The sequence below is a fragment of the Megalops cyprinoides genome, chromosome 11 (assembly GCF_013368585.1).
Source record: "Megalops cyprinoides isolate fMegCyp1 chromosome 11, fMegCyp1.pri, whole genome shotgun sequence".
Classification (NCBI taxonomy): Eukaryota; Metazoa; Chordata; class Actinopteri; order Elopiformes; family Megalopidae; genus Megalops; species Megalops cyprinoides.
Window position 1 is genome coordinate 6,757,244 of NC_050593.1, and position 20,859 is coordinate 6,778,102.

The 20,859-nt window shown below is 44.8% G+C and overlaps 1 protein-coding gene across 1 annotated transcript; it reads left to right on the forward strand.

Annotated features, from left to right (window-relative positions):
- Window positions 1–417: 417 nt before the first annotated feature.
- On the forward strand, window positions 418–7,338 carry tmem182a (transmembrane protein 182a). The gene is made up of 5 exons (XM_036541262.1): window positions 418–665; window positions 2,412–2,535; window positions 3,641–3,739; window positions 4,439–4,576; window positions 6,812–7,338. Exons 1-5 carry the CDS (start codon window positions 507–509, stop codon window positions 7,036–7,038), a joined length of 747 nt encoding a protein of 248 aa, XP_036397155.1. The 5' UTR covers window positions 418–506; the 3' UTR covers window positions 7,039–7,338.
- The last annotated feature ends 13,521 nt before the right edge of the window (window positions 7,339–20,859 follow it).

Here is a 20,859-nt window from a genome sequence, read left to right on the forward strand (position 1 = left end):
TAATGCAACAAACTATAAGAGTTACATGGGCTGACGGTTGAGATCACTTTTCCTATTTGGTGAAAGGCAGGTCACTATTTTTGTTGTGGTATAGCTTGGTAAATGTATCCCAGGATATAATGCATAAGGACAGATTCTATTTTCTTTACACCAGCAACCCCCAAGCCCTACATGCACGCACCAGATCTTTACATGGGGCAAGAGGATTTGGGGGGAGGGTGGGGTGCAGGAATACTCAGCTCTTGTTCAAACACTTCATTGTCACCCCTTGACAACCCTGCCCCCGTCACCCCCCCCCTCCTGGCTGGGGTGTCCAGTTGCCTGCCTGTTATTTCTGTGCTTGCCCCAGGCCACACCCCTGCAGACGTGACAGCAGGGCTTTTCAGTCAGCGCCCAAAAATAGCGGGACGGCTCCATTGGGTCGCCCCCGGGGAGGTCCTCCCGTGCGCGCCCCTCGGCAGGCAGCACACAGAGACACAGGGGGTCGCGGGACACAGGCAGCAGAGATGAAGCTCAGCGTGGCCCTCTTCTTCGCCGGCTTTTTCGGGGCCCTGGCGGCCGTGTTCTTCCTGCTCTCCTTCGGGACGGATTACTGGCTCCTGGCGTCCGAAACCTGCGTCCCAGACCCCAGTGGTACCAGCGGGCCGGGTGGAGTCCTTCTCGAGGTGGGGGGCAAATTTACTTACCTCTTTCTGGTGGTTTGAGTGGGTGTTAATGGGAAGTGTTGCTTCAGCATTGTGTCCTGATGAGGTGGACAGTCCTTAACAGAAGCAGTGTAGAGGTAACTGGAGCTACAGAACTAGTCTTTAGAACTTCTAACTCTAACGTTCAGATTGGAGGAGCTGTTGGTTTTTCAGCCCTTTTCAAACTTTGAGCTCATAAAGGCGTAAACTAAGAGAATAACAAGTGTCTAATGTGCCAGCCTCAAGCTGTTCTTCAGTAGTCTCTATCCTTCAGTGATTAAGATGGAGCAAATTACTGGCAACTGCACAAATCTGTCACTGTAAACAGCCTGACCGCTGTGGGGGTTGAATATCACACACTATCGCAGGCCCTCCTTTTAATAGTGGGCAGTAAAAACAGGGTTTCAGTTATAAACCTGCGCCTGGTGCCAGCGCTCCGATGTGCTGGCGCGGGAGAAATCGGAGTCATGTGATGGCATAGCAGAGGGCACAGTCATTCCCCGCGGGTAACGGAGAGCCGGACAGGGGAGAGGGCAGGAGCGGGGAGCAGCTGTCAGAGCTGCCGCGGAGCACGCGGTCTGACTCAGGCCACATGAATGCTACCCACTGTCCAGCTCCACAGCAACGCTACCAAATGCTGCACCTTCCCTGTTAGTCTGATACACTGTGGGGTTACACAGTACTAACAATGCATGTCTATCGGTGCTGTACAACACATTTATGTTTGGTTTCTAATGGAACTGACGATATGTGTACACATTTTTGTGCATTTCACACAATGTCTCTTATTTTCATAAAGCAATCATTGATTTGTTGCCACGTTACCTCTTTAACCTATGCAAAGGTATAAATCAGAGGTGTCCGTTGGAGATTTTTGCATTGCTGGCCGTCTCCCTCTGCTGAGGTCATAATTATATATTTGGAGTAACTGACTGGATGCGAGCTCAAGTCAGTCAGTCTGCTACTGGTTGAAAGGTGTCACTGAAGCCCTGCTGGCTTTGTGACATCTGTGACAACTCTAAACAAGATATATAGGGCAAATAAGACCAAGATATGTGGAGCATCAGTGTTGAACACTGAACATTGAATGCAGTTGTTTTACAGTGCACCTACCTGCATTTACTTAAGGGGGCTGTTCCCCCAGCAACGTCCATGGTATCCTCTGCTTCCTTTCCATTTGCACAGCTGGACTTTTACTGTGGGAGTTGGGGTTGTAAAGCCTGCTTTTGTGTGATGGCAGTGTTTCCCACATGGAAACACAGTGCTCTGCTTTAGAGTGTAGACTCGCTACACCAGATCCACGCTGCTGCTCTGATCACTGCTCCACACTGCTGCTCTAAAAATTGCTCCACACTGCTGCTCTGAACATTGCTGCTCTGACCACTGCTCCACACTGCTGCTCTGATCACTGCTCCACACTGCTACTCTAAAAATTGCTCCACACTGCTGCTCTGAACATTGCTGCTCTGACCACTGCTCCACGCTGCTGCTCTGACCACTGCTCCACACTGCTACTCTAAAAATTGCTCCACACTGCTGCTCTGAACATTGCTGCTCTGACCACTGCTCCACGCTGCTGCTCTGACCACTGCTCCACACTGCTGCTCTGACCACTGCTCCACGCTGCTGCTCTGACCACTGCTCCACACTGCTGCTCTGTCTACTGATCCACAGTGTTGTTCAGACAAATGTTCCCAGTTGACTTTTGAACTGTTGCTTGCCCCACAGAGAGGGGATATGGTGGTTACCCCAGAGGGTCAGGACACTACAACCTTCTACCATGAAGGCTTCTTCTGGAGGTGCTCCTTTGGGGGGAAGCTGGAAGAGGACACCATGTGGAAGTTCTGGTTCAGTAAGTCCAGTTCAGATCCAGTGGAGTGGGCCATTGAAATAAGTCTCTATGACTGCTCTAATGCAGTCACAGAATGTCAGGGTTGTTCCCCCTTGGCTCTAAGCTCAGTGGTTCTCTCTGGAGACTGGAACAGCGGGACATGTGACGCTACTGTCATGTGGTGTTCTGTGTGACCCCAGTATTTGTCTTGTATGCGGAAAACTCTAGGAAGGGCATTGTCAGGAGCATGGAGAATGTTCTGGAGTCTCAGCAGAATTCCACAAGTGTCCTCCCCACCCAAGGCATTTTTCCCAGTCGGGCGGCATTTTCCATCCTGGGACTGAAAGGCTTGGCATGTTCCATCCCCTGACTGATTGCCTCTCAAACACTGACATCACTCTCCATCTGTGATAGTGGTTTCAGACAAATAGGAAAGACTGCAGTAATGTGTACTGTGTTCTGTGGGAAATAAACTTGCAATATGTTAATTAACTGGGTGGAACAGTACAGTAAGCCAATGCATACAGCTCCCAGGTATGCTCTGCAATACTGTCAGTAATGCAAAGATGGGGCAAACAATATAAAATATGTCTTTATCAAACTCTCCAGTATCCAGAGTCTGGACAGCAAATCATTTCCGCTCTGCAGCTTCCAAAGTTACTATGATAATGATGATTATGATAATTATGATAATAATGATGAATCAGTTCTTTGGAGTGAAATTTAAATACAAAATGTTATATAAAATAAAATGTAACATTGGGCTACTGAGTGACAGAATTATCAAGTTTCATTATCCAGGGGTAGTTTCTGACACCAGACCGTAGATGAGCTTTTCAGATAAAAAAGGGAAAAGAGAATAAATAAAAAAAAAATGATAGGGAAAAGAAAGAGAAAATGTAATGGAAATACACAGTAGGTTTATTAAAAGTTGATAAGGCATCCATATTACATATATACATATATATATATATAGGAGAAAAATCAAGGGAGATAGTAAATTTGGTGTTGCTAAAACTGAAACCTAACATTTTGGAATTCTCCAGAATGAGAGAGTAGTAAACTTGTAAGCCCGGAGTGAGAGGATAACAGGTCTGGTCTCAATGTTCATATGCTCTCTCCCCAGCCAATCAGCCCCCCTCCAAGGAGTGCATGCACGCCTACCTGTTTCCCTTTCCTGTCTCTGAGCAGACCCACAATGCCACAGCCCACGACTCTGCCATCAGTGAGTAATGCTGTCCGTCCCTCTGTCCATCTGTCTGTCTCTGTCTTTCACTCTAATAGCAAGAGCTGCTCAAACTGTTGCGACTCCACCCCCAGTGCGTAAATATGTCAGTTTGTATGTGTGTCTGACTTTCACTGTAGTACTGAATGCCGCATAGACAAGTGGGACCCTAACAGTGAGTAAGCCTGTCTGTCTATGTCTGTTATCTATGCAACTGTCGTTTTCTCCATCTGTCTGCCTTCCTACCTGCCTGCTCGACTCCCTGCCTGTCTGCCTGCATGCCTGTCACAGACTTTCACTGTAATATTGAGTGACATGCAAACATCTGTCTGGGAGTTTCTTCCTTTAAGTCAGGGAGGGCGAGGATTCTTGAGCCCCAAAATAGATGGAGCAACTGAGTACAGTGAATCACTGACAAACCAAAGACTTTGCCCTACTTAGAACAACACTGTGATTGGCCCACATCTGCGAGTCAATGGCAGAATGTGACAGCTCTACTCGTGTTGTAGATCAGGCAAACTTTTGTGGTATATGGGGTCCATGAAAACGATGGCTGTCACTTCTCAAGCTGTTTTTTATAGTTTTGTTGTCACTAAAGTGATGGCAGGATGTCTGTCGTGAGGTCTGTAGAGGTGTATGGAGCATACGCGGGGTGCTTCTGTTGCCCTTGTGGTGATAGCAGGATTTGCTGTGTTCCAGTATACAGAGGCTTCTGGAGCATCTTCATGCTGGCGGGTGTGGTTGCAGTGGTGTTGGGTGGCTTCATAATCATCTGTGCAGCCCCATTTGCCAGTCACCGGCTCTACAAAGCAGGGGGAGGCCTCTTCGTAGCTGCTGGTGAGTCTTCGTCGTCACCATCATCATCTTCTTCAAGATAATGTAACAGTACTGTACTTACATAATCCCCAAAACATTAACCTCATTACTACCTTTCTCTGTGTATGTGTATACACACACACACGCACAGACACACACACACTCATATGTATAGGTGTTAAAATACATGTATGTATATATTTTTCCAGAAGATTTTGTAATTGTCAAAGCAACAAAATAGCCGACATGATTCAAAAGCATGCTGTCTGAGCCCTAATCAACAAGTACAGAGAAACATCATCTGTAACTGACAAACACAAGGCTGGAAGACCCAAAAAGCTGTCTAAGAAGGATGAAAAACGTTTTGAGATAACATCCTTAAGGAACAGTGAGAGGACAAGTCATGTCCATCCATCAACAGTTGGGCTGTCCCTGGTGATATTGAGACTCAGACGATGTGTTGTAATAAACAGACAGAGGACTAAAAAGACAGATAGATAGACTAGCTTTAGTTTTCGTACACAGGAGAGTATACTAATGTATACTGTATATATAACATAATTATGTATATTACATGTTATATATTACATAATTATGTATTGTATTCAGTTCACTGTGAGACTACGTTAATGTCATCTATTCACGGAGGTACTTTTCTGCTGAAAGATACACATTCCAGAGGCTGCGTTTTTGCGGTTAGTGTTTTACTGCAGCAGGGGCCTATCGGGGCTTTGAACGCACAGACATCTAATACCCGCTCTCATTTCCTGAAGCGTGGCCAGTTTGGCCCGGACCCAGCAGATTCCGCCGGCTCTCTTTCTGTGTCACTCTCGCACATCGCAGCGTGAGGTCCATGGGCTGTTTCTAGGCGCTAGGTCGCTGTGGTCCTAACCCCCATTTGCTCTGGTGCTGTGCCAAGTGGTTGAAACCTGACCTCTTGACCTTTGACCCCATTTAATGAGGATTAGCGACTCTGATTCTGCTGAGTTCCGCAAACAATCAGGCGAGGACACAATTGGAGCAGAGCCAGTCAGATGGTGGTGGATTGGGTGTGTGTGTGTGTGTGTGTGTGTGTGTGTGTGTGTGTGTGTGTGTGTGTGTGTGTGTGTGCGCGTGCGGTATATTCTAGATTAGAAAGGTTATGTCAAGAAAGTTCTCTGTGACAGTTTATATGGTTAAGAACATCCTGCTAAAAAAACCCACTTGACTGATGTGAAAGGTCTGCACCAATCCAAACATGCTAAAAAATAATTTTGAATACATTTCCTCTTGTTATTTGCATTGGAGCCAATGTGACATTGCAGAGAGACTTCATTCACCACATTTTGACAAGGCCATCTTGTTTACTGTATAAAACTGATAATTGTTTCAGTGAGATAAATTTACTCAGCAGGCTCTGTGCACACAACACATTATGACTTGTTATTAGAAAACATGAATTAATATACTGTATGTGCCATATATAAATATCATGTTCATACTGCACTGGCAGATATATTTGCATGAATTCAGTAAAAATGCCTCAAAACAAGCAAAAATATCTTCCAGTGTAATAAAACCAAAAAATAAAGCCTACTTATTTCACCTACTACCCTATATTTCACAGTCACTACAAACTCCTTATTTACTTCTCCGAGGAGGGAGGGTCGTTTTCTAATACACTGTAGTACATGGAGGATGATGATTTCACCAGCAAAACTGCACCTACCTACCTGAACTCACTACTGCAAGTCTATGTTCTCTCCCGACCGTTACGTTCTGCTACCGAACAGGTCTGGTGGTCCCGTCACATTGCGGCACAAAATTACTATCCAGAATTTTCCGTTGTCCCCTGATGGTGGAATGAACTTCCACACTTCATCCGTTCTGCTGAGTCCCTCTCTGTCTTCAAGAAACATCTGAAGACACAGCTCTTCCGCTCCCACCTGAGCACCTTAAACACTACCCCTAAAGGAATTTCTCATGTCTCAAAACTGTTTCCTAGTTAACTATTTAAAAAATGTAATCTAATGGTTTAACACACTTGTTATCTCTACCAGCTAGCTTGTACCTTGTCTGGCAAACCATTGAAACCTGGTCATGCAGTGCTTCTAATATTGTTGACTCATGGCTTTTTGCTTGTGTTGTACTCTACCTAACTTGTAAGCCACTTTGGATAAAAGCGTCTGCCAAATGAATAAATGTAAATGTAATGTAAATGAATTTGACCGAATGTGCTCTCTCTCCTTCTCCCTCTCTCTCCCTCCCTCCGTGCAGGTCTTTTCTTCCTGGCTGTCGTGGTGATGTTCGTGATCTGGGTGCAGGTTTTGGATGAGGTGGATCAGTACGTGGCGCACCAGCGTGCCACCCTGTGTGATGACTTCCAGCTCAGCATCCGCTACGGCCTGTCCTTCATGCTCGCCCCTGTGGGCATCTTCTTCAGCCTCCTGGCGGGGCTGCTCTTCCTCCTGATTGGTCGGTCGGTGCAGCTGCAGTACAGTTAAGCCCCTCCCCCCATTTTAAGCCATGTGATTGGTGGAGGCTGGTTCCGGGGGCGGTTCTTCGTAACATCTAATGGCACTTGGTGCAGAAACAGGTTGGAGGACCTGTGGAAGGTTTGGGATCATTGCACATAGGTTTTGGAGGTGTGCTTTAAAGCTATGACTGTTACTTGACCGCCCGGTGTGCTTTACAGTCTGGTTATGTTATGGTACTGTTGCAATCGTAGTGCAAAGTAGTCCCCTTGTTGCTCTTTGGTGGTTTTCATGTTGTAAAATACACAATTCTACATATGCATCCTTTATGATCATATTTTATGAGGGGTTTCAAAGGAGTTGAGATTAACCATAGCAACATTTCAGTGTTTTTGATGTCATTTGCTCTTTCAATATTTAATGGTGTCTTTTAACTTTTTAAATCTTATTTTATATAATACTGTATTTTATTTAATGTTTTTCCTCTCAAAAAGAAGACAAGGAGAGATTTTATTATAATAGTAAGGAGTTTCTCTTGTTACAGTGAAAGAGGAGAACAGATTTGTGTGAGTACTAGTGAATTTCTTGCAGATTAATAACTACCAATATCTAAATCTCACCTTCATACCTGGTTCCTGACAAATTACGATCAGTCCCATGAAAACTATCACCGTTACTAAAAGTTAAGGAATGTTAAAATGAATGATGGAAATTATAAAAATATAGATTTTAATATGTGTAAAAACACTGCATATACTAAACAATATATAAATTATTCTCACATTTGTAAACTGTGTGTAATTTTATTCAGATACAGTAGATGTGCCTTGCATGTACTATAAAATTTAATTGCATTGTAGAATATACTCTGCAGTATCTGTGTAAATTTCCACTTTTTAGAGTTTTTACAATATATGGAAATATACCACTCATTCATCAGGACTGATAATTTATTTTACTTTTGGTATTTCATTTCTTAATTTTAATGACCTGCTAGCAGTGGCATAAAAACCTCATCAAGCATTTGGCAGGTCCTGGAAGATTGTGTTAGCTTTGTAAATATTGTGATATGTTGTGCCGTGCTGTTTAACAACTCATATTTAGTGTTTAAAAGAGAAAGTATTTGTTGCGTTTGAGTGAATTATCTGTTTTGTGGAATTTTTGCAGCATTTACCCAAATTCTTGCAGTTTCTACACTGAGTAAAAGTCCAAACTTTCAATAAATAAATACAACTTTAACAAGTATAGATATGTTTGACATTATAGTACTTGTTAATTCTGTATGGAGACATAATGAGGGAGACAAATGTGGGCATTTCTGTGAACTGTTCTTCTGCATTTATAGGGGGAGATTAGAAACTATTTATTCCTGGTGAGAGCTTGTTGCCAAAATGGTTGAAAAACAAGACATGATCATCATTGAAAATAAGCAGCCGTGTGGTGTAGTGATAGGGAGCAGGGCTCATAACCGAACGTTACTGGTTTGATTCCTAGCTGGGACACTGCTGCTTTACCCTTGGACAAGGTACTTAACTCACAGTTGCCAAAGTAAATCCAGCTGTATAAATGGATGTAATTGTAACCTATGTTGGTCTGGATAAGAGAATCTGCTGAATCATAGTACGTAATTATGTGACAAAACACCTTCTTCTGGAAAAAGCCCATGTTGTCATTGTTTTGGCCTCCAGCATCCTGACCTCACTCCCTTGCCAGATACAGTTTTGTACCATTCAGAAGCATGGGTACGTGCACAGAACTGGCTGGAACTGGAGCAATTATTGCCCTCCCATCTTTGATTTCTATGATGTGAATGAATGTCAAGCCATGGTTAGGAGGGAGATGGAAATGCGCTGTGTCACTGTGTGTGTGAGTACTCATACAGAAGGAATGTTTGCATCTCATGTACTAGACAGAGATACACCTTGAGTGCACTACGCTTTTATTCTACAGACACATATTACTTCTTCCTGGTCCGGACACATCCCACAGTGCCGTGCAAACCTATCTTGGATAACAACAGAAGACAACAGAATGCACAAAAGAATTCGGGAAGGCTCCATTTGAAAATGTGGCTTTCCACTCTGATTTTGTGCACAGCATAGGGAAGGGAGTGTTCCACATAATCGCTTGCACACAACTACTTCAGCGAGTCTTTCCTTTCTTTGCTTGGAAATTGTCCATACTCATGGATTTTAAATGAATATGAAACTCTAATCATTTGTGTCCTTCAGCAGAGAACATAAGCACCGAATTGGTGTCGCAACTCAAAAACGAGGAGATTTTGGCTGAGATTAAGGGAAAGTGTGAGAATGTTTTTACATTTAAAAGATGCAGCACGTCACACTGATTGCACTCAACCCAAATGGCAGTTTAGTAAGTGGGCCCTTGAAAAGAAAGTGGTGAGATTCACCCCTCCTTGTTAACTTGAGAACCTTGACGACAACCATGGAGCTTTAGAACACTTGAACACTCTGGAATGCCGGAGGAAGAATAATAAGCATGCCATAGTCTCCTGCATACGTCAATAACTGAGGGCACTTACACCACTACCTAAATTATATATATACTTTAAATTATATAAATTATACTGTTTTCATATACAACATATATGAATATGTAAATTCAAATCACTTTTCAGTGTTTTAGTCCTTTTGCACACAAAACAGTTTTGAGATTCTGAAATTCATGGTGAATAAGCCCTTGGCTGTGCTACCACATGCAGAGTAAGCTTGCAGTGGTTTCAATATACAGAATGTTAAGTTTTCATGAATGTCTGACGCAAAGGAGGAAAAAAAATGAAGTGTTAGCCAGCTTCAATGTAAAGAAAAGATAGAATCAGGGCACCCGCGATTGCCTAGCTTTGACTGACACCATATCGAAGCTGCGCAACTGCGTAAATCTTTTTCACACGAGTGCGTGCAAACTCTGATGACAAAGCTGCCATGAAGCACTAGTTGGGAGCATGAGAAGATGCGAGCAGGCGCACCCATGCCTCAGGAATTAGGAGGAGCAGGTGCTAGTCACACGCACATGTGTCTGGACCTTCCGGAACCCTCTTCGGTGATCAGGAGAAGAGGGGTACGCTGGGTGAGAGGGAGGAGCCAGAGCGGTCTCTCGGTGGGACATGTCCGTGACAGCTGAACCCAGTGAAAGTGTGCATCTGTAGAGGTGTAGACACACTGGGCGGGGGAAAGACGTGCCGCTCTGTGTTTGGGGTGATTGTGTTACGCACAGCTTGCCAAGGACCTCAGGCAGGGCTGGCAGCTATTTTAGAAACCCCTGGAGTCATATTACCTGGCAGGCACCATTCTGAGGGAGCCACACTCACAGAACTCTGGGAGATAAAAACTTATTGGATGACTTTCTGTATGGAGGAGGCCTTCATGTAATTATTTTTAGCCCATGTTGCACAAACAGGATAGTTCCTTTCTCACTGTAACTATATTGAACTTTGTTTCATAAAACTCAAGACATGAATAATTGAACAGGACACCAAACCAGTCGAGGATATGTGATGTCAAGGTCTGTGATTCAAGTACAGCTTAAAGGAATCATAAATAATCATAAATACCAGTGATGATTATGATGCTGGCAATAATTTTCATCTGCAGGATATTTTGTCATCAGTGTTATCATCTTTCCCATTTTGTGACTTGTAATGTATCGTGACATTAAAATTTAACAGCTTTGAAATATGACATCCAACATCCACTAGAGAGCAGTCTTGCTTTACCAGGTTCTGAAATTCCAAACACAAAAAGACTTCAGCCCTTCAGTGCTTCACCCAGTCAAATGCGCTCATTTTTAAAGGCATAATAATACTAAATGTTCCAATCATTATATGCTGTGCTTTTGAATATGTATAGAAAGAAAGAAAAAAAACAATAGATTAAATATAATTGATAATATCAGTCTGCAAAGTAATGTGTGTGCTAAACCTCCTGAAAATCAGTCGGAAAGCCTTTTTTGGAAAGAGCAGAAATACATATATTTGGTTCATAAATCTCACCTGCTCTTTTCATGAATATGAATATTTTTTTCAGAGGGATTATGGTTGTAAAGATAGAAAATGCAGCATTTCTTAGGTGGGCGACAAAAACAGCGTGACGGAGCAATGCGCCTCCTCGTTGTATTTCCTGTTTTCTCTAAACGTCAGACGCTGAGCTCAGCTCTCCGAGTCCAGCCTGCGAACAGGGTGGTTGTAATTACGTCTGAGACTGTCACGTCTGCATCCGCCGTGGAGCCCTGTGCCAGCATCTCTCACCACGACCGTTCTTCAAACCGGCAGAACTAACTGATGTTTTAAGGTAGGCTTTAACGAATGCCGTGGCTGATTCCATCATAACTCCTAGGTGTTTTTTTTAATACTACAATGGCAGATCCATTACCATTGTGTCGCGCTGTGAGTACAACCCCCCACCCCTCCCATCCCTGACCCCCCTGTCTTTGGCCGACACCCGTGCTGGTTGTCTGCTCTGTCACCTGAGTCTTCATCCCTGCGAGATGGGACTGTCCAGAGCGATTACCATGGGAACATTAAAGCCGTGTGCACTCAGGCGTTTTAATCTCTTTTCTCTTTTCCACTGAAAATGTCATTAAAAGGAGGTCAGGTACTTCTTAAGCGCCCTATGCAAGGAGGGACAAAATGCAGAAAAACTTTTTTTTCCAGTGGAGTTCAAGCAGGCCTTCCAGAATGTGCTCACGTGCACGCACACACACACACACACACACACACACAGACAGACACACACACACACATACACACACACACAGACACACACAGCTTGCGAGCTGCCTGTGTTTCTGTCCACTTTGCTGCTGAATGGAGTTAAAACTGTTTTGATCTCACAGCAGCAACAATGTTACAATCCTTACCATGAATGATGTCTCCTGGAGTCAATTGTTTGGCGAGCAATATACCAGCAGTCGTGACCCTTTGCCTCAACCCAGGGCTTTTACAGTTACAGTTCCTCAAACACCCATATCCACCCCTAAACTGACGCTGTGAGTGGAGACTCAGGGGAGGAAGGCCTGTTGTTCCTTGTGGCAGGCTACCCTCATGGAAGGAGAAGGCTCCACCATGATGTGATATCTGAGATCTGGGCTTAAAAGGGGAAAGAGGACTGATTTGCAGAAAAACAGCCCACTGCCCTCCATGGTTTTCCTTCATAGGTCACTGGGGATTCTGGGTCTGGGTACATGAGCTGGAGTGGCCAGATGGGTTCGGTCCTGCAGTTCTGTCATAGAATCACAGAGGGGTCACACATTTTTCCTGGAAGCCATGAGAACCAGGGGAGCCTGGGTTTCTGGGGGTCTCACATGTACTGAGGGGCAACAGTTGCCTGCCACTGGCATGGACCCTCTCTCTCAGAATATCAGAAGGGGGCCTAATCATTAGCACCAAACAGGAAACAAATTCAGCCAAATCTCCAGTTGATGGCTCATCCTCAACTAATGTGACCTTCTTAGGTTTTCAGATCTGTCGTTGGAGGTGCAGACAGAGAGCAGATATGATTATATTTGTTGAACTACCCCCCTTACCCCTCTCCTTCTCCCTGGTTTGTATAATTTGAGGTGGTTTATTCCAAGACAATCATGCCTGCTCTGATTTGTCCCCCATTATCACATGAAGAGCGGAAATGACCCTTTAACCTCACAGGGACCTTGACAGCAGTTATGAAATCAGTTCCAGTGCCCTCCATGCACTGGTGCACCGTGGAGCAGGGGTTTGAAAAGGCAATGACACTCCCACTGCTCCATTTGGCTCAGGTAACCAGCACTGCTGTGCTTTGGATCCATCTTGCGGTGTTGGTATTATATCCCTGATTTAGGCCCTTATTCCTATATTTCTCCAGTAAAACATTACATTTTATACAGCTGCTAATTTTCTGGTATGGACGCAATGCAATATATATGACTTATTCCTGCCCAGGTAATAATGTTCAGGTATGTGCACTTACGGTGGACAGTAACCTTGTCCATAAAAAAGAGACCTTCCACAGCCAAATCAGTGCTGGTGGACTGGCAATCAACAACAATGATAAATACACAGTAGAGCTCAAAAATTACAATCAAACGTCCCATAAATCCACTTCTTTTCTTCTGCTCCAATGAGCCTGTCACTACTCTCTTTACTCCTCCTTGTGGCATCACCTGCTTGTCCGTTGACCCCTCCTTGCTCCCGTCCCTCTGGTCCGTTCTGGCCGGCCCTTTCTGTCAGCCTAACGAGGTCAGAAATTCGGGGCCCTCTCCTTGGGTTAGTGATGACCTGACCCCATCAACAGGTGACTGCTGGATGTGTGGCTAATGGAGCTATGACGCCAGCCCCCGCTCCACCTGCTGCACTGATCCAAGGCAGAGCAGGGACACCTGACCTGCTGCGTAAAGCACAAAACACATCACATTATCCCTCCTCCCTCTCCCCTGCCCTGCTCCTCCCTCTCCATTTCTCCCTCTTTGTGTTTACTAACCTCTCTCTCTGTCTCCCTCCTCCCATAATTGGCTCTCTCCCTCTGTCTGTCTCCTGAGCCCTTGCCGAACATCACCATTCCGCCCTCCAGCGCATTGATTGCTTGCCCGAATATGCGGTTCTGGGGCCCTTGCTGTAGAAAGGGGAGGAAAGGGAACAGTGCTGATGAGAGAGTCTTTTCTTTATCTGCACCAGGCTAACTCCCCCCAGTCAGGATTCCATTAGGGCGCAGTATGCATTAGGGCCGGGCACCTGATTGTGTTCAACCACTTTTTCCTTTCCCTCTTCTGTGACAGAAATGAGCTTCAGTCTTTTCCCCTCCCTCCCTCCCTCTCTATCTCTCTCTCTCTGTCTGTCTCTCTCCTTCTTCTTTTCTCCTTTGCACCCCCCCCCCCCCCCCACCCACTATAGGAAATGATCAACGCAGTACGCTGGGTGAGAAGGAACGAGAGGAGAGAGGAAAAAAGATTAAATCCAAGTTTCTTTCATCCATGAATGCTTTCATCTCTTTTTCAAACAGAGGGAATTATCAGAGCTGGTACTGACTCAGCCTGTCCGGGTGAGAGGCGGGGTAGGGGGAGGGGTTGGAGTGGTGAGAGGGGGTGTGTGTTGGGGGGTTGGTACATTGGAAGTTTGAAGGCTGCTGATTGGGGTCATTATTACGGCTCGACATGTCCTTGGCCAAATGTTTGCTCAGGCGGTTTGGCGGTTAGACCTGAAGTTCTTGCGTCTTGAGTCCCGAAAAGACAAAAAGCCCGAAGAGCAGAACCAGCACAGTGCAGAAGAGCACAATGTACTGCAAAAGGGTGCCATCTGCAGTACACCTTGAGAAAATGTGCATACGGTCCTCCTCTGATTTCTGATTGGATGTTGTCCTGTCAGTCACACAGGCCTCCAAGAAAGAGAGGAGAACAAATGACAATCAAGAGGAAATGTAGCTCTTGTGATTGGACCATGGCTCAGAGTGGTCATCCTATTACAGATAAGCAGCTCTCCACAGCTGAGCCTTTGCAGCACAGAATCCCAGTGTGCAATGGGGGTGACTATTCCCAGAATGAGATGTAAGCAAATTAAACTGTGTATCTGCCTGCTGGGCAGGCTACAGCGGTGGTAGTTAGGTGCTGGCTTGCCAAAGCTTTCTATTGGCTGATGGCTGGCTTTCTGAAAAAAAAATCTGAATTCATCTAACAATCAACTGAGGCAAAGAGAGCAATGGTTAGCAATACATACGCTGTTGAACTGCTTTGGGGTCTGGGTGAAAACCGGGTTGAAACCAGATCAGTTATTGTTCAACGTTTGCACTTGAACTCCTCCCATACACACAGATAACCTGTCACTGATAACCTGTCAAGAAAATGTCTGCTGCCCACAGTGGGCCAATGAACTTGCCAAAGCCAGCAAACCAAGGGCCAGAAAGGCCTTGCTGCCTTTGACCAGAGAACACAGTGATGATTACCACACAGAGCATGCAAGAGAGCACATCCAAAGCATCTGCTAACCGCTTTGCAATAGTATCAACATGCCCAGAAAAATCAACAAACTACAACCAACACCCCCTCCCTCCCCCTACTCCAATCAAAACCAAAACAAAAAATGTAATCAAAATTTCCCTGAATCTTGGCCCATTCCTCTAATCTCCAGTGTTCTCAATGTTCTTTTTCATTAATTTCGTGTCAGGACTAATTTTGAGGCAAATGAATACAGATGTCAGTGTGCCATCGAATCCCATCGCGGAGCTCTTTTAACGAGATAACAGGCTTTAGTCAAAGAATTAACGCTGTTGAAAAAAACGAGATTAGCTCAATGGTTGAGGATAAGGGCGGAACTGGGGGTTGCGCTGCGCAGAGAGTCGCTGTATCAGACATAGCGACCTGCGCTGCCAAATCACAAATCTATTTCCAACGCCGGTATTAATTATCAAACCAAAGCCGCTGTTGCATATTGATTCATCGGGCGCGCTCTCCTTATTATCTCCTATTAAGTCTGAAAGAAGAGAGGATTATCGCGGCCTGGAGGGGCGGTTATGAATTTTTTCGAGGCTGTTAAACTATGTCATGGTCGTTGGAGGAACACGACAGTGGCTGCCACGAGCCGGTCCCCTTGTGCTCTAACATGCGTTCCAAATCCTTAAATTCGATTATTTTTGGTGCCATTTTCAATTAACATGAAAAAGAAAAGGGCTGGGTTTAAAAACAGATCCACAGATTACAATATATGTGTCGGGGTTTAGATGAAGACAGTGAGGACGGTTTCTAAAGAGGAACACTTGTACCACTGTCTACGTTGAGTTGCCCTAGGTTACTAATAAAATGCTCTTCCATTGGAACAGGTCCCAGAGTGTTACCACACACGGAAAAAGACTTGTTTCTACACTGCAGATAACATTTTATTGAATTATGTAAACTTACGTTGGCTTTCATTTGTTCACAGTAAAGCGCAGCCAAGATCCAGTCGTACCGTGGGTAATACTGTTCTTGCAATTCTGGGATCTGAACATTGCTGTCATATGTAAATTATTATATTTTTTACCATAATATCTCAGGGATGATTGACACACATGAAGTCTCTTTCGCATTTAACAAACGTTGAATGCCAGTCTGAGTGTCTTCCATTTATCCTACTGTTTCAAATCTGGCACTATTTACTTCATGACAATAATATACCAGCAGCGAGAGAGAAAGAAGGAACGTGCCCCATCTGGAATTCCATGGCGACGACGGAGTCACGCCCGGGGGGAGGAGGAAATCGTGGTTATTGTGCTTTATGAATCCAAGATCACCGTGCAGAAACCTATGCCTTGGACTGCGAGGCTAAACATTATCGACATCAGCTGTGACAATCACTGCGCAGTCCATAAAAATATTTGCTGGGCATGATGATTCACCCCAATATTAAAAAAGCAAGAACAAATCCAACAAGAAAAACAAAACAAACTACAACAGAAACTTGTCTTAGTCAGTACCTTACTCTGTCACTGTTGACGGAGTACCCCAGGGGTGTTTTCACTATACTCACTAACACCGATCGACTCAATTAAACATACCGTTTTGCACTGCAGAATAATCTTCATCAAACACTTTGACCATTTTTCTGGTGTCTTTTATGGCAAAACGTGCACAGCGTCTTATCTGAAAAACCACAGGGGAGCGCAGAAATACGTCAGAAAATAACCCGATCTTTTATTTACGGCGGGGTGCTAATTCAAAGAACCTTCACGAATCTGTATGACACAGACAGATTTACACATATCTTTATATGTCCTCTACAGTTAGGTAAACATGCAGCATGGAGCCCGGACAGAAGCAAGCCTTGCCTTAAGAGCACGTAGATCTATTTATTTAAAAAGGTAATTCATGACTGGATCAACAAAATAACAACAGCAGCAGAAAACTCGCTGAGTATTATATTGTGCAACAAATACAATATCCAGATATCTAATGTTGTAGCACACATCTCACTTCCACTCACTCTCTCTAGTCAATTCTCAGCAGAAGTCTGTGGCAGGCTAGTGTTAATTACTGCGCACTGGCTGAGGTATTCACACATTGACAAACAGCGACGTACCCATTTCACACATGAGCGCAGCGATTGATGGAAAACACGTGTGCGTATTGATAAATCGCTATTAACGGTACGCTATACTTTATTTATCTATGGGATGAGATGGCTTCATACGGACGCGAGCTCGGGGTGTGTAGACGTCGTCTCCCAGCTGCTTGGACCCAATCATTCCTCAATTATGCAGCGAGAGCGCGGTCCCCGGTCTCCTCGGATCGGAGAGGCGCGCCTGTTCCGCCACCTCTCGTCCTTGAGTACGTCCTGGGCCCCGTGCATGTCTGTGAAAATAAGGTGCCCCAGACTGCTATCCGGTGCCTTTCTGAAGGCACGCCGTGAGAGCTGTGCGTTGTGAAATGAAACAGCAGGAGTCAAAAACAGAGGGAAAGGAGAGAGGGAATGAGAGAGATAGCAAGAGACAGATGGATGAAAATCATAATAAGAGAGACGAGTTGTTTAGGAAGTTCATACACACACTGTCAACCAATCAGAATCCATTATTTGCTCAAGGCAGGGTATAATTGTAATTATTGCATTAGTAGTATCTGAGTATGTAAATGATTTTGTTTACTGTACCGTGTATTTCCCATTTGTAGCCATGTTTGGCAGTATTGTACATTGTCATGCCAATAAAGTACCTTCTGAATCTTTGAAGAGAAAGAGAGAGAGAGAGAGAGAGAGATGAAACAGTGAAAAAGGAGGTGGGGAGGAGGGGACCAAATTTTCTCCCGCAATCTCCCTGTTCCTGCTGCAGGTGCCAGGCCATTTCAGCAAAGCGGGCCAGAGGAGAATGTCATTAGTTCCTAAGCCCCAGGTGAATTTGCTACTGTTCCACATGATTAAGTCAGATAATTGTGTGTTGATAGCGAGCGTGGTCGATGGAATACAATTTTCAGAGCGAGATTCCTAAACAAACAGCTCAGCAGTGGGTGCGTAGCGGGGGGGAGATGGAAGGGCCCCCCTGTTTCGGCGGCGGGTCCGACTGCCTAGGAACAGTAGAGTCACCCAGCGGCGGCTGTGGGCCTGCAGATCTACACGCGTCTGCACACACGCATTTAGCCTTTTTTTGATGTTTGTATTCATCAGCCAACAGAATCTCACCCATCCTTCATGATTCCTAATATTTTCATTTTTGATTTTTGATACTTTGATGTGTTGGGCAATTGTTTTGCGGAATTTTTTGGAGTGTAACCATAAATTTTATTTCCAGCCAAGTATGTATGTTCCTTTGTGCATATTTCAGTCAACGAACTTGACACCCTTTGGAAATGTTAGAGTGTGTGTGTTTTTTCCTGTCTAAGAACTGCAGACCCCCGCCCCCTGCTTCTGGGCACATGAAGGCCTGTTTCTCTGTGAGAAGGATTCATTTTACTCTATTAAAACACCGCAAGTCCTCGCGCCCACGCTCGCCGCGTGGAGGAGAGAGGCTTTCCCTGCCAAAACACCTTTTATCCCCTGCTCGGCGCTTGTCCCTTTAACCTGCTTTGGCAGCTGGAATTTTTTTTGTTTTTAACTATGTTTTTTTGAGTCTGCATTTCCATTGGCAATGTGTCATCTTGCACTAATTTGCAGGGCATTTCAAAACAAGCAGCTACTGTGAGGAATATTCCATATGACCATGTTCTTCATCAGTTAAAATCACCTGAGCATTGTAGGAAAGGACTGTGAAACTGTGAAAGCCAATGATGTTGCTTAACAGGCCTGTTGAAGTGATTTTCATGCATCCTGATGTTTATTGGTACTTCCTGGAATATGATGAATCTTGTCGACTTTTTTCAACATTTCATAAACAATTATGTCAAATTTTATTCCTTTTTTTGCTTCCAAGTTGCTAAGTAGGGAAAGTTGCTTGTCTTCAGTGCAGGCTGAGCCCTATGTCCTGGATTCAATCCCAACTGTATTGTCAGCTGACAATGACTGGGGGCCCACAGTGGTAGAACAAATTGACTTTATTCTGAGAGTGACAGAGATGGGTAGGTAAGTTTCCCTTGTCTCACTGCTCTCAGGCATCCTTTGATTTGTCAGGCAGCTGCAAGTTCCTCAGATAATGTCAGTGCAGTAGCACCTATCCTCCAATTATTGCTCACTTCACTGTGGTACACTGTGGGAGTTTGACTGCATGCAAGTGTATCGGAGGACTGTATTCGTCTCGCTTCAGCAGGTCTGTAGTAGAGAAATGAAAAGAATTCTTTATCTGAAAGAGCAAAGTTCAAAGATGTCATTTTGTTTTGAGTACAGGGAGCACAATGTGCTATAGTAATGTTGTAGAGTAATACAATGTGTGGTCATTAATAAGTTCGGTACAGGTGTATTTTTACATTAGAAATAGTCAAAAAGCGTTGAACATGGAGCATATTGCATTTTTTAGAGGATATTTAAAAAGCAGCAAACCCAGGGCCTGCTGGGAAAAAATGGAAAATTATTCCTGGACTCTGGGAAAAGGTGGTGGAGAGGATAGGCAGTAGCAGCAGATCACCGTCATTATCATCATTAGACGACATTTGTTCAATGCGGTACAATACAGTTACAAAGGTGCCTCTGATCTACTGGCTTTCCATCTCATTCTCCTTCCTGCTCCATCGCAGCAAATGCACAAACACACTGAATTCATCCTCCCCTCAGGCCTCCTTGCTGTCTCTCCCTCTCACGGAGGGGATTGCCTCTGAGCTACTGTGCCGGGGTCGTCTCTGCTGGGCGTGACCCCCACGTGTTCCTGTCTCATTTATAACCCCAGCAGCCTTTTCTTCCTCTGCCTGTTCTCTAATCTGAGGGGCTCTTCTCCTCTCAATCTGCGTTACACCTTCCATCATCCTCTTCGTTCCACTCTGAGCGCTTCTCGATTAGCGCCCTAGCGCTTCCTCTACGCTCCGGGCTTCTTAACTACAAATCCGGAGGACACACTGATTATACACCTCTGTGTTTAAGGACAGGGACATGTCACTGGCCATAACATTCCTCATTTTTATTCTCACTGCTGCTATGTTTATGGTTTACTTGTTGTTGTACTATTTCAGGCTTTCTAACAGATCCTACAGTGGACGTATGCATTCTGTCCCAGCCTTTCTCTTTGCTTTCCATTTGAATGTACTGTATTAATATGATTTCACGCTCATCTTAAAACCTCATCATAATTTTTCATTTCGACACTCTCCCCACTGTCATTTTTGATTTCGCCGTAGCTGGTTATGCGGATCTACTTCAGAGGCTCCACGGCGAAGATGATTGGAGTTCTTTAAAAAAAAAAGCTATAGATGCACAATCAAACCGTAATTCAACAGCCTTCATATCCTAGATCTGTACGGACAGCTTGACACATAAAAATACACTCCAATTTGGGCTTCGGCTCACACACGCTCCACGGCGCGAACGAGGCAGCCCTGATCAAAGGGCCGCCTGTTTCCAGCGGTTGCCACGGTGGTTCTCACCGCCGTTAGAGTAGGAGACAGCCAATCCCCCCTGGTGCATTCTGGGAGTTGAACCTGGCAGGAGAAATTAATACCGCTGCTAAGTGAAACAGATAATCCCCTCTCCGTAAAGCTCCTTGCCAGCTGGATCCGAAACCCATCCGTTTTTTTCTGAATTCCTGCTTTAGGTTTATTTATTAGGTGGATAAGCCCCTCTATCTCTCTGTATAGAGCATGCAGAACATGGGAAGCCTTCCCAAACACTGTGGCGGGTTCTCACAGGCTAGTGCTGGCCAAGGGCCCTGCATGATCTCACCTTGATTGACTTGGGATTGTTCAAGGCACTGTGAGCACCAATCAGAGCCTCAGGAATTGTTGGTCAGTTGTAACTCAACATGGGGTAGTTGAGGACAGGACCTCTCT